At 34.4% G+C, this 14,897-nt stretch overlaps 1 protein-coding gene across 1 annotated transcript in view; it reads left to right on the top strand.

Moving 5' to 3' along the window:
• The window catches only part of LOC139776376 (uncharacterized), a 205,741-nt gene that overhangs the window by 151,355 nt on the left and 39,489 nt on the right, over nt 1-14,897 (top strand). Inside the window, exon 3 of the mRNA XM_071712957.1 lies at nt 470-547. Within this exon, the coding sequence (XP_071569058.1) occupies nt 470-547 (78 nt within the window). The remainder of the gene's footprint in view (nt 1-469; nt 548-14,897) is intronic.

The following is a 14,897-nucleotide window of genomic DNA, read 5'->3' as shown; positions in this document are numbered from 1 at the left end:
TTCGTAAATTCAAGCACCGACAGCTCGTACATACGTTGAAAGATGTATTATCGTGTTGCCGTAACTTCTCTCGTATCAGTTATCCTCCGTAACAAATCGTCGTTTAAATCCTGACATGATTTCACATGTCAGAATTTTAAAAGTGAAACGCGCCATTTGTTGGCCATTATAAAACGCCACTTTCAGGATATTACATCTACTACAATTTCACAGCCACATTATTTAATTTTAAATTTATGAGCTCTCAATTATGATAATCTCTGCACTTAGTTCGATTTTCCATTTCCAGGTATCTTCCGTTTTCTATTTTCGCAGAAAGTGTAAATTTTACTGGCGTTAATGGACTTTCAAATGTGTCCACAGATTCTCAATTATATTTTATTTTAATATGATGAGATTTATACATTGTAAAATATATGTTTATATACAGTACAACATTTTAATGACTAATGTTGCTTTTGTGTTGCAGGATCGATGGACATCGATTGACGCTATGAATAAAGAATTGAACAAAATAAATAGCAGTCATTCCAAACTATTCTGTATTGTAAGTAAATTTTATAATGTTTCTTTTGTTACAACACTTTATTGCAATTCGCTATTTGTAGGATATTGTGATTACTTTTACAATTTCACTATCATGTTATTAATTCCAAAGTATCAAACACATTAAAAAGTGACACGTTTTTCTAAAATTCTTTATATAAAAATTTATTAAATTTTTGTATAAAATAATTCACGCATCAAATAAGTAAGAGTACTTAATCTAAGCGACGTTAAGGAAACATATATGCAAGTAAACTTTGACATTTTCGGTTATTGAGCGTTCATTCTTATGCCTAATAATAATTTTGTGAATTTTATACATTACAAGAATTATTATTAAGTCTGAGATTCTATCCAATCAAATTTTAATATTTATTTATTCTATATTAGACATATATTGATCGATATATACTTAATGGGTATAAAATTCTGTCGATTGACATACTTGATAATAGGCACGTTTGGAATAAAGTGATCTTTTTTCGGTTAAAATTAAAATAATATTAATTCTGCTTAAATTTATATAATTAATGTAATTTTTATTATTTTTAAATATATATTTTAACATATTTTAGATTTTATACTTTTAATATTTAACTTTTATATCTCTTTTATACCTCAAATCAAGTCAAAGATATTTTAATGAAGGAAAAATTCACCTACTTAAATTAATTCCGAAATAAGATTTTATCTATAAAATTCCTCAAGCATAGTGCGCTATTTGTCAAAACTTCCTTTTTTACTTATTGAGCTATTTATGCCTCAGTATTTTTATGAACACAAATTAGTTCTAGTTTTCCAGGTAAAATATCGTGTATACCAAACGTGCCTATTGAACACCCCGTATTTTCCACGCAGGAAAACTCGGTGAAACATTCATAAGCAAGTGAGGAAAAGTAGCGGCGGTTAAGCTGCTACGACGGGACCACTTATATCCATAAGTGATAGCCATAAATGACTGAAGTAGTAATAGTCGACGTAATGTCCGACAAGCATGCGACAAGCGAGGGCGGTAATAGCCCCTTTACGAGCGGACTTCGGATTATTTCTTAGCAGAAGTATGCTCGTAAATGGCGCACGGTTATTTTGCTGTTATCCTCGTAGCTTCGATTATGCTCGCGGAATTCCGTTTAAGTGTATCGTTGTCGTGGGAAAGCGGTGGAAAGAAGCCACTTTCGCGAGGTTATTACACTATATCGTAGCGAATACGCCTATATCTCATTTTAACACATCTGAATAAAATGCGCAACGCATTTCTCAAAAAATACAATTTTATATTCTAAAAAATAGGCAACAATTATTTTATTTAAATAATAAAAATGAAAGATAGATATAATTTTAAAAAAAAATTATTATTATTAGAAGGAATAAATATAATATAATTTAATTAATATACATATATAATTTTATCTCTTTTCTAAAAAAGATTATAAATCAGATATAGAAATATGAATGTTAAAGAAGATTAACTATTTCAATCAATATTATGCCTAGAATTCAAATATTACAAAAGTGAATTCTGTACAATACAATACGTTCCCAATAAATTAATATCTGTAAAATAGTTTCATAGAAAGAGTTTAACGACATTATTCCATCGTAATATGATACATCGCAATAAGTCGCAAAGTACGAAAATAACAGATCGAATAAATGCTCGTCAAGTGAATTAATAAAATTGCAGATCAGCTTTGGTGAATGTAGGACATTAATTTGCGGTGCATCAAGCGATATTAATTAGAGTGATTAATTTTGCAAGAATGGCCTAATTAGAGACACGTTGCATTTTTTGAATACCGCACGGTCTCATTTTCGTGTGAGCGCGAGCGTCATATTCGCATCAATATTAATAAATGGCAGATATTTCCCCGGCGATCCGAAATCTCGCGTAATTATTTGCGATTTATTACACAAGCTGTAAATCGTGACCGCGATTTGTTAATCGCATTTGACGTCCGTAAAAATAGAATGTGTCGCGAGGGAGCGAGTAATGCATCTGTTTAGGGGTCGCTACGCTCATTTTCACGTCGTAAATTTGAAATACGGAATATATAGGGGATTTCATAAAATTGGGCGAATATCCCGTAAAATTTTGTATATCACATAGAACGACCGTATAACTTTTCTTTAAAAAAGAATGAAAAATGACAGAATGGAAAATAAAGACTTTATTTTTAAATAATAAAGAGTTATTATAAATTAGTAAAAATTAAAAGCAATACTTTTTATTAACATACGTTCTTCTATAATCTCTATAAGTTTAAAAACATGAATCGTTTGCCATGTCGATCTAATTGTTTTATTATGGATTACATTTTATTGTACACACTATATACTTAAGTATTAATTCTATTTTTCAATTAAATGTTCTACTTTTCCATTAGATCAAAGTTAGTTTATAAATTAAAGTTTTTTCAATTATACGCTAGTCTGTTGACTTAAGCTTATTATTTTCTTCGCAGTTTGTTTAAATAAACTTTTAACACGAGGAAGCTATCTCAGGTTACTCAGCGGATATTATAGAAACTAAACGTTTACATTTAATTTTCAAAGATAACCCCGGCTGCTTCGGATAAAAGTGAATATACACGTGACTCGATTAAACTTTCGCAAGTTTTAATCCTCAGCTTAGGAAGAAGCCGGGGCACACGATGTATGCTTAGTCTAAGAACCGCATTGCGTTACGTAATTACGAAGCACTATATAAGAGCAATATATTTAATATATTGCATTTATATTAAAATACAAGCAAACACACATTTAGTCCTATAAATATTCAAAGAAATAATATGTATTAATTTCGGTATTTGTTACATTTTATTACATTATTGCTTTTGGTGGGTCTCTTGTAAAATTGTTAAATTTGTATTTAAAAAAATACAAATTGCACATATAAAGATGACTCACAGCGATATCTCTATGTTAAACCGTGATTGCATTGTGCTAACATGACGTTGCTTTCATGCCATGCATTTGTCAATTAAACGCATATATCTTGTAGAGCATCCAGGAATTGGAGTACAATATAGATGCAAATAATTCCACGTGACATAATAAATTTACGAGACACACAATATAATGGGATCTTGAATTCTCTTCATATCGAAACGTAGATAAAGCTCAGACTAAGTAAACCTCGAGTGAACAAACAAAAGATCTCGATTGCCGTGATAAATCGCGGGTCAGAGTGCTATGATAACATTATTTATCGCTCAGATTACGTAATGCCTGCTCTCGTAAATTACACGCCAAGATTTCGAACGTGCCCGTCTCGGGTACTCTTGACCCGCCTTTCGCTTTTCTCACGTTGCCCTTCCTCCTACTCGAACCCGTTTTTCACTGGGCCCTTTCTCTCTTTCTTTTACCTTCTTTCTCTCGCCATTCAACAAATTGCTGGCGCGCCTCTCGGGATTTATCGTTTTTCCACTAGATGCTGCTTTATTTATTCCACATTCTCCGCGTATCAGAAGGGGATGCGCGCAGGTGCACTGAAATATCTCTGGATATATACTGCGAGGGGGAAAAAAAGAGAGACACGGAGCTGCGCTCAAAAAAGTGCGACGAAAGAAAAATACGATGATACGAAGCGCTAAGAGAAATGACAGAGTCAAAGAATGGCGATGAAAGAGACGGAATAAGGAGGAGGCGAAAGTGGTAGCGCGTGCAGGGGTGGGCTGTCACAGCCCTTCGAGATGCAGATTTCGCCGAGAAGATCGCGGTATTTGTAGGCGACAGCCACTAAAACGCCTCTCATCCCCTTCGACCGTTTCGTGCCATTCTCCGTTTTTGCGAGGGCGATGCATCGCCCTCGAAATTTACGCCCAAAATCCGCCATCCGCTCGCTGATGTCACCGGCGAAAATCTCATAGCGAAAATATCAAATACTCGTATATATCTCGTATTCTTCTCTTTAAATTCTTTAAAAAGCTTTATGCGCTGCTGTATTTCTAGACGTTCGCGCAAAATCGATGGCTATATTGAACAGTTCACAAAACGCTTTATCCGCACCTCGAGCATTTTTATACGCTTTAGGACGCCGCTAAAAAAGCAAATATAGAGATAGGTCATGTCTCTCAGAACCGTCTCTCACGTTGAGTTCTTTGAAATCATATCACTTTAACTCCAACACAAGAATCTCTGTCTTTCAAAGTTGCATCGAAAAGTTAAAATATTTCAAGTTATAACAAAGCGACGCGCGCGCGCGTGCGAAAGCTTTTTCAAAGATGAATCAACGTATGCAACAACAGGATAAATGCAAGTAATACGATGGAGAATTATGAGATCTTGTCTTCTATATTCTGTATAAATAGGAAACTTTTATTATTGTAGGAGAGAATATAAAAATATTGTATCACGATTATAGACACATGAATGTAGATATTACGTTAATTACGTAGATCGTACAGGACGATAAATATTTCGATAAAGAAAAATGATAAAGAACGGACAGGTATCTCGTTTGATATTTATCAAAATAAATGTATACGCATATTTTCATCGTATATATCATAATGAATAAAAATGAAGGTTTTTGCACGCCGTGCGCTCGTTATATCCTAACTGGAGGATACGTTGATTAATATTTCTTGCAGTGCAGAGCGATAATTAGCATTGTTCTGGCTACCATATTCTGAAAGTTATATACAAAGCACGTCAAAGCAAAATTATATATTAATTTCGGCGCAGTAATTGGCGGTTACACCTATATTCACAACGCGGTTACATTGGCTTTCACGTTTTTCATTCAGCGTCGACGGTCCATTATAACGTAGAATAAAAAAGATATAACATAGATAAAATGATCTTTTTTTTCAAAATGTTTACTAAATACGTAATCTTGAATTAAAAACCAGAATCGCGAATAAATAAAATTTGTATATTTAAAAAAATAGTACTTAGTAAAAAATTTTAAAGTAAAAAATAAATAATAAGCAAAACAAGAATCTTGTATACATTTTGACATATAAATTTGCAGTATAAAATTATATAAAAAGTGCATAATAAAATACATAATAATAATATTATATACTTATAAAATATTACATGTATAAATTCTATTTAAAAATTAGCATATACATTATGTATATCTATAAATGCATAATTATTAGCTTTAATATTTTCCTTTGAATAAATTAAAAAATGTTTTTTTTTTAATTTTTTAACAATTTATCCAAATAATTTCTTAACTTATGAATTATATGTAAATATATCACTTCATAAATATTTCACTAAAAATTTAATTTTTGTTATTATTTCTGTTAGCCATTTAAAAACCATCAAAGGATTTTTTTATTCTTTTTCTTATTGCGTATAAAAATGTTAAAGAAATTAAAGATATGAGAGACACAATTGATCTTTCTGCGTTTTTCGCCGATTTCTCAAGTGCAGTCATGTCTATTAAGTTATAACATCAGTCGATCGTTTGGCATAAGCTCGCGTCGTCGGTTTGCGGATGAGACTTAACATTGATTAATGCTGCGTCGGAGCGGCGCTACTTTAATCCGCTTTGCTAAATTATCGCCATTAACAAATTGCTTAGCCCGAGCAACTCTCCGGCATGGTGCCTGACAAGAGCGAGAGTGTACGAAGTCGAGATCCGTGCAAGCAGACGGGAGGCGTCCCTGCAGGATGTTGCAGGGATGCGCCTGCGGCAGGATAGGTATTTACGGACGGAAGACGTGCGAACTGGTCCAGGACTCGGCTTTGCCAGCGACTTGGCAGAATCTGAGACGAGATCAAACAGTAGGTGGGATTACGAGGCTTCTTCATTTATCGAAGTCACTGCGATACTCGTTACTCACGGTATATTGCGGCGTGAAGTTTGCATTGAATCAAAATAAAATTTTGCGTTTAGTTTTTTTTTTGCTTAGTGGAGCCCAAGATTTTCGTCGTGTTGAATTGTACAGTGGTCTTTTAGTAATCAGTGCTATGATAATATAATAGAGATGTAAGAGGAAAGAATAGTAGAACAAAGCGAGCAGAATGCAGCAGCGTCATTATTTTTCCTGCGATTCGAAGCGACTGTCAGAACTATTGTTACTGTCAGATCGCATTGGTTAAAAAATGCGCAAATTAATCTCTGCTTTCTCATTTTATATCGCATTTCGCGTACCATTTAATCAAGCGTATCGCATTTGGCTTCATTTACAGAAACGGTAATACAGACTGATGAGTATTAATTTTCCAATAATGACTTTCGAAATTCCCACTTTATTCGAGCAATTCTCGCGATTAAACGCCAGAAATATTAATTTCGAGTTCAACACGATCACGTCCTCCAGTGACGTGTGTAAATTCGCGACTTAAAATCGCATGATTGATTCTAGTTGTTGCCTGCATAATTTTCACCTGTAAAATGGAATGCTCTTAAATCTTAAAATCTACGTTACGTGGACGGTACGAGTGTATCAATGATAAAAATTTACCTTTGTAATATTATAATATATAACGTATTCACGGCAAAGCACATAATGTTAAGGATGTATGGGTCGTACAGTCCTTGCTAAAAGTTAAACTTTCAATAAAAGAAGACTTTGCATGTACGTCAAACAACTCAAAATTTTTTATATGTTAGAAGGGATTATCGTTAACAGTTTGAGTATGATTTTTTGTTATTTAAATAATTAGTATTGTTTAAACAATTTAAAAAATTGTTTTGTTGCAAACAATTTTGAAACTTAAAATACAATATCAATGATGTATGTTTTACACATAAAAAAAGTTTAAGAAATATCTTAATGGTTTATTTATATTTTATTTATATTTATAGCAAAAATGTCGATTCTCTATAAGGGATAATGTTAATTTTATCAACTTTAAACTTAAATAACTCTTAAATAACTTCAAAATTTTACATAGTATTTTTAATTTAATTTAGAAACAATTTACAGCACTTTCTGAATATATTTGAAATACCTCCAATACATCCTTAATTACAATAACTTTTAAACCAGTAAGAGAATTGTGCTGAAATTTTACACAGATACTTAGACGTAATAATAGAACAATCTATGAAATTTTTAGATTTTTGGTAATGCTTTGAGATGTCACCCATACATCCTTAAACAGGTGACTTGTATTATAGAGCGAAGACAATCGTCGTGTGACGCAGGCGTGAAACCCCGGCATGCGTGCGTGTCTATACTCGCGTGCACTAAGCGCAGCTTACACGGAACACAATGTCAGGAATGTACGATACGCACACACATCTACACAATCATACACATGCACATACATGGTGTTTCATTAAGCGATACAGATCGAATTTGCAAACCGAGAAGTTTACATTACGGGAATACCTCAACCTTAACATTGTAAAGATTCAATAAATAAATGAATATCGAAGGTTTCAATGAGAGCTTCAGTCTGGAACGCCGAAAGTTTAATGATTTTACTTTAATAAAATTTTAACTTGCAGCTTAAATTGCCAGAAACTCAAAACTGATTGTTGTCTTGAGTTCTCGAATAAAATCGCAAGCTCTCAATTTAATTTTTCCACTATTTTTTTTCTTTCAATTCCTCATAGTCTTCCAGACATTGGCATTCTTCTTCTCGTTTGTGCCGTTCTATATGATTCGCTTATTGTCCTTCCTAATGGCGCTTTCATCCTCTGAGCCCCTCGAACGAGCACAATCGTTTAATCGAGCACGCGAATAGATTCTTCAAATCGAGCATATATGAAAGATCATTCGTGCCAGGTATACGTGCCGCGTATGGGCGCGCGTGCGGACGACAGATTCGATTTCCGTCTTATCTGCGCAAAAGAAACGCATATTCCACATAGATTTTTCTCATCGTTCCCGTTTTCTTACGAGTATGGCCGTCGAGGAATTGCGCTACATTTTTCAAGATCGAGATTCGAGTCCGTGAGAACGATTTTGACACCGCGATGAATGTAGCGGGTTAATTGATATTGTTTACGTTCTACAGCAATAGTCTAAAATCTAGATCGTAGACTCGAGTCGTGAGTGACGGGAAGTGTCGCGCGTGCTACGTTTCGGGAAACATTCGCCAAGTGGACGAGTGTTTAAGCGTTATCCGATCACACGGCTCGAGTTACTTCCCCCATGAAAGCCAGCCAGACTCTCGACGAAGGGATGAGAGACAAGTGGCGGTCGAGGGAGAATCGGACGGAAGCGATAGCGAACGAGCGAAAAAGAGAACCGGAAGTTGCACGCGCGCGCGCGCTCTCGCACCGGACGAAATTTTGCGAGAAACAAAGTTATCGCGAGCGAGACTTATCTGATATGAACAAATGGAAAAAGCCGAAGGGGTCCCCATGGGAAACTTCGCGCGTGCAATTGTGTTTGTGTGCCGCGCAAAAAGCGATGGAATATCGCGAAGAAACTGTTTGTACATGACTCGGTTGCCAATAGAAACGCCCGTTCGTCCGCTGGGAACAAAAAAAAAGGACAGGTAAAAAAGATTTGCGGAAGGATTCTTTTATAAAAGCAAAAGATAAAGGGCGACAATAAATGTAACGTACATCTATAATAATCTTGGAAATTACCTTTTTTCTTTTTTTTTCCAGTTTTATTGGACGTTATTTTTTTTTATACTAGACATCGCAGGTGCGCGCTACGCGCGCGCTATTTAACTTTAATATTTCACTGTTATTATTACACTATTAACCAGACAACTGTCAAAACATACCGTGTCAGCCGCTCATGAAGTAAGCGCAACGAGAGAACCAATCGGCATCGCGGAAAAGCGACAACAATTTATTTCGATAGATTCGAGTATCGATACGTGCCCTTTTTAGAAGAGGATTTTTTTTTTATATTAATACCAGACATCGCAGATGCGCGCCACGCGCGCGCTATTTAACTTTAATATTTCACTGTTATTATTATACTATTAACCACACAACTGTCAAAACATGCCGTGACAGCCGCTCATGAAGTAAGCGCAACAAGAGAACCAATCGGCATCGCGGAAAAGCGACAACAATATTTCGATAGATTCGAGTATCGATACGTGCCCTTTTTAGAAGTGGATTTTATGTAAAATTTTGGATATTTGCATATTGTCTGAATATTTCGTGTTTGAATGTATTTCCATGTCAAGTGCAATTATCGTTTTCTCGTTGACCGGGTTTAAATAGTAACGTAAATTTCAATTATTTTTAATAAAAAGTCAGTTTTAAATCTATCATTATCAAACAATCCAAATTTATGATAAAAGAATAAGTGGCAAATAAATATAATATTCCCAGTATATATATAATTCACCTTTGTTCTTTTTCTATAACATGAGAAAAATCTGATTATGTAAGAATTTACTTTTGAAAATGACTGTTCGAGGGACCGTCAAGAATATTTGCGTAATCCTTGGCGGCTGATTGAACCAAAAGCACCATAGAACAGAATTTCAGGCGCTCTAAGTGCCTTCTTGATTTACACAATCACTTGGCTCCGCCCGCCGCTGTGTGCCTCTACCAGCAATCTTCCCTTCCGCCCTATCTTGACCCATAATCCATTCCCTCGAGTGCTGGCCACCTCAAACTTCCCTCAGGATCGCTGTTCGTTTTCCCATGCACTTTAGGCATGCCTGTCCCTTTTGCTCGCTCCTGCCCGGCTAGAAGCAAGCCAAGCGCTTCTTCGTGCCGTTAAAACCTTATAGCGCGAAGTTGCACGAACACGTCCATCGGTTTATCTGCAATTATGCGTTTGCAGACTCCACGTGCTCACTCATTCTATCCTGAGCCGATTCGACAAAAGTTGCGGATGAATATTAATGAAATTTTTAAATCAGTTATCTCTCATTATATAAAAAAAGAAAACATTTATTTTCTCAGAGAAAAATTGATAAGAAACTGTAGGATGTGGGGTTGTATTTTTACGTAAAAACAAACAACATGTTTCTTTGCATATTATTAGATTTTTATTATGAAAACGATTTTATCGAAAAATATGAAACGTGAAACATCTGTGAAATGATACGTGATCCATATTCTATTTCGATGAAAAAGAATTAAATTATCCGACTTGAAAAATATTTTGATTGCAGCGTCGACTTATTTACAACGATATAGCTATTTAGTTAGTTAATAAATGTAATAATCGTATTGTTTTCTCATGTCATAAGCACTTTACTTTCTCGCTCATATGAGCAGCTTCGCCGAAAGGAAGGAACGTCAAAATTTTTACGCATACACAGTTCATTCTCAAATCCTAATTGTAAGCACAATATTGTCTTCAAAGATTCTTATGTTTATCACGAAATTTTCTTTCATTGAAATTATCCAAAAAGATATAGATAACAGACAATATAAAGCATTAGAAATTATTGTATTAGATACTTCAGTAAAAGAGTTCATGTGGGAAGAGAGAATTTTACAGTAAACAATACGTAATAATTACAATGTAGCAATCATTACCTCTAATACAAACTTAAAAATTAAGCTTTACTGTGAAATATAAGACTCTTAGGCCCGATTGCAACGTCGCATAATATTTAACCTTAGCAACTCACTCTTCGTCTCTTTCTAACTGTCCCCTTAGAAAAAGACGAAGAGTGAGTTAAACTAAGGTTAAACGTTATGCGACGTTGGTGCAACCGGGTCTTAATCTCTTAAAAAGTTTAATATTTCTTTTTAAATGCTTTTAACAAAATTATATGGATATTCCATTATATCACAAAATGTTAATTACAGAATATAAAGTATTCAATATCGACTTTAATTATACATACATCCAATCAAGAAACTATAAATAATTTAAATGAATATATATTAGTAATTACATATGTGCATTAGATTCATTGCAATTTTACAATTACTAATATTATTATAGAGATATTTATATAGTATCATTTAATTAGCGTGCAATCAAACTCGAGATAATTAACGTGCCATACTTCTAGAAAAAATCTTAACAGATCTCTCAAACATAGATTATTTTAACTTTCCTCAGGGTATAATTATTTTAACATACTTCTGTTACCACAAAAAATTCCATTGTAATAAATTTAATTGGGCTACTAACAATGAAATACTTCCTTGCGATTCTACATTGTTAAATACAATAACAACGTGCCGTTTATAAAGCGTAACGGCAAATTCCCGAATCTCGGCGTATTCATAATTTCAAGCTTTTCTCCGACCCGTGGAGTCGCTGTTTTAAACTCGAGTACTTCCCCTCGCGCGCAACTTCACTCTCCTCACTCCGTATCCGTTAAGCGGCGAAGTTAAGCCCTCGAACAGCCCTTTTAAATCCTATGACTTGTGACAACTTGTAAGATGAAGTCGAGAAAAAAAAAGGGAGAAAGAATGACGACAACGCTACGAAAGAAGCGAAACCTGCCAACACCGAACTTATTAAGCGAGCGTTGTCGGCAAGCGTTGAATTCCCGCTGTCACTTTTTAATGATGTCGTTAGAAATCAGTCGTTAATTATGCAGTTACACGAACAGGGAGATGGAAAATTCACGAAACGCAAAATTCCTTTGCTTCTAGCGAATGTTTGACAGTTGCAAAATTAATATTGCTGTTTCATCTCGACGATTACGTAAATTTAATTTGCAATTTTTTATTTTGCACAGATATTTGTTACCTCGCAGGACATTTAATACGTTTCAAACAAAATTTCTCCTCGGTTTTTGAAATAATAAGATAAATGTATTTGATAAATGTATTAATTATCAGCACGAGTGGAAACTTCTAAAGATAAAAATATGTAATACTATATTTGAATACAATATCCGTAATTACAATCGTATTAATATCGATATCCATTAGTGCGGTTATTGCGGAAATATCAGATCCATATTACGAGTTAATAGAATCTATTTTAGATTAAATTTTAATATTCCGGTATGTGATAATTGAAGGAACGTATAAATAGTGGTTTATATCACATTTAGTAAGATAAAGCACATTTATAGTACTTTATCGACTTTAACGCTTAATTAGCCAACACGGTAGTACGATCTAGTGCAGGCCATTCATTCATAGATTAGCTTCATTAAACCCTATTGCACTTCTAAATTAATATACGTCCTTATGCTACAATAGGAAATAATTCATAATTTGTACAATTTTGTATATTCACAAAAATTATTCTTTAAATGTAATGAGAAATACAAAAATTTAATATATAAAAAAATTTTTTAAAGAAAATTTTTATGTGAAAGAATTTTCTAGTAAAATCGTACATGATAAAGTATAAATAAATGATCTTAATGTATTTGGAAAAAAATTTTTTAGCCGAAGATAAATTTGAAAAAAACGAGATATATAAATATGTAATCTATATCTTAGATTTAAAAGAACGATTTTAGAAGGAAAGAAGTCGAACTAATCGTTCACAAGTAGCCAGAAGAGACGTGTTCGAAGACTGAATCGCGATAAAACGGCGCCGAAAACGCTTTTTTCGATGAGCTGTCGAGGAAGATAAGCAGAATGACGCGTAAGTGCCGGAAAGAGGTGTGTCGAGACTCGAGAGTCGCTCGTTGAATGGTACGAGAGAACGACACCGAGGGTGAACGAAGAAAAGAGGGTGTCGGAGACATCTTCTAACGAGTACGCGTCTCAAGGACGAGGATACGAATCCGGCCAGAGATTAAAATCGAGAAAAAAGAGGACCGCGAGAAAACGGGGTCGGGGGCATCTCGGGGGAGGGCACGAAGAACTGACGCGTCTTAAAATTTTAATTTCGAGGGATTACACGGCGATATCTATTCTCCCGTGCTCCTCGTACCGTAGAGGTAAGATTCGTTATCCTGTCGCGCGCATGAAAGGATTCTCGGTCCGACCTACTTTTCCTCGACATTCCGTGGATCGAAATGTACTGTAGCGCAAATGGGAAAGTGTGGAGCTGTTTTTTTTTTCCGGAATCTATTATCTTTGCTATTTTTCGAGATACTATGGTAACAATACAAACAATCCGATTGTAACTGTACTGTTTTTCGAAGTATATATGCGTCAACAGAGCTGAATTCTCTTTTTTTGTTACGTTTGATAATACCAAAGATGATGGTTTTGTATTTCTCTCGTATTTTTCTCTATTCATAGAGAGAAAACCTCTATTTTTCCGAATAAAAAAGAGATGATTTTATTATAAATTATTTTATGACAATATGTGAAACCTAGTTGCACCGAATAAGATACGATTTCTTACAATAAATACAATGCAATACTTTTTCTTTTACAAAAAAGATTTTGACAAAACGAATGAAACGAATCTTAACAAAAGGATTAAATGCTTCTCCCTTTTCTTTTGTCGTACATTTCTCTTAAATGTTCAACTTTTGAAACATTTTGTACACAACTCTAAAGAATTCTTCTTGGATTCTGCGCTTTTAGCTCCCGCTTTTTCAGCGTGCGCCAAAAAATGAGCAAAGGGCGATCGTTAATTAGACGCACGCTTTTTGTTTCGCCGAAAGATAAAAGGTCGCGGGCTTAAAAAGGAAGAGAAAACAAATGATACTCTTACAGAAAGGTGTCGACCTCTTCCTTTTTTGCCCGTGCCTCGCTAACGGCCACCAGACGGTAATTAACCGCTGTAATAGGATTAAAAAGCTGCATAATAGCACTGGACGACTTCCGGTATCGCCCGTGGGATCGCGAAGCAATGGGTTTTAAAGACGGGGAAATTTCGTGCAACGGCCGAGCCGCTTGCTATTCGCGATATCAAGCGTTGAATACGGATTACGTGGATATATACAGGGCTGAATAGGATTCTCGTGCGAAATATATATTCGCGGTATCTGCAGAATATTTATCATCATTACAGTATAATATCCGTATCGAAACCGAAACAAAAGCATTAACAAGATGCACAGAAACATAAATTACGTAAATTCGTGAACACATTGCTGGTCAAAATATATTTATTGTATCATATTTTATATATTCTTGCGACATGTTATTATAAGAGAAAATTATATAGCAACAAGAATTGCATTGCATTATCACATTCTTGCGACACGTCACATCAAGAGAGAAAAAGTGATTCCTTATTTTTATCAATAATTTCTGTAATAATTGATGATTTCTGTCATTTTTTCTGTAGCTCTCATTTATTTCTGTAATTTTATACTTAATCAATATTAATGAATTTATAACCATACTGGAGAATTGTATACATATATACAATTGCAGATATTATTGTTTTGTTATTATATTTAAAAATGTACATATGTAATTTTTATATATGTGTAATATTTAATTAGTTACTAATTTTTTTTATTACACGCACGAAAGCGATAATGCGTAGACAATTAGAAAAAGAAACATTTCTATTACCACGAGAACAGCACGATTAATTCGTCGAATTTACCCGTGAATGTGGCGAAAGCTATTTTGCGAAACGTAATAATTTATTTCGCTGGATATGCCGCGCGTGTCTCGC

Source organism: Temnothorax nylanderi, unplaced genomic scaffold, assembly GCF_030848795.1.
Source record: "Temnothorax nylanderi isolate EJ_2023f unplaced genomic scaffold, tnyl_v1.0 TNYL_tig0118_pilon, whole genome shotgun sequence".
NCBI classification, from domain to species: domain Eukaryota; kingdom Metazoa; phylum Arthropoda; class Insecta; order Hymenoptera; family Formicidae; genus Temnothorax; species Temnothorax nylanderi.
This window is presented reverse-complemented; position numbering and strand designations above follow the sequence as displayed.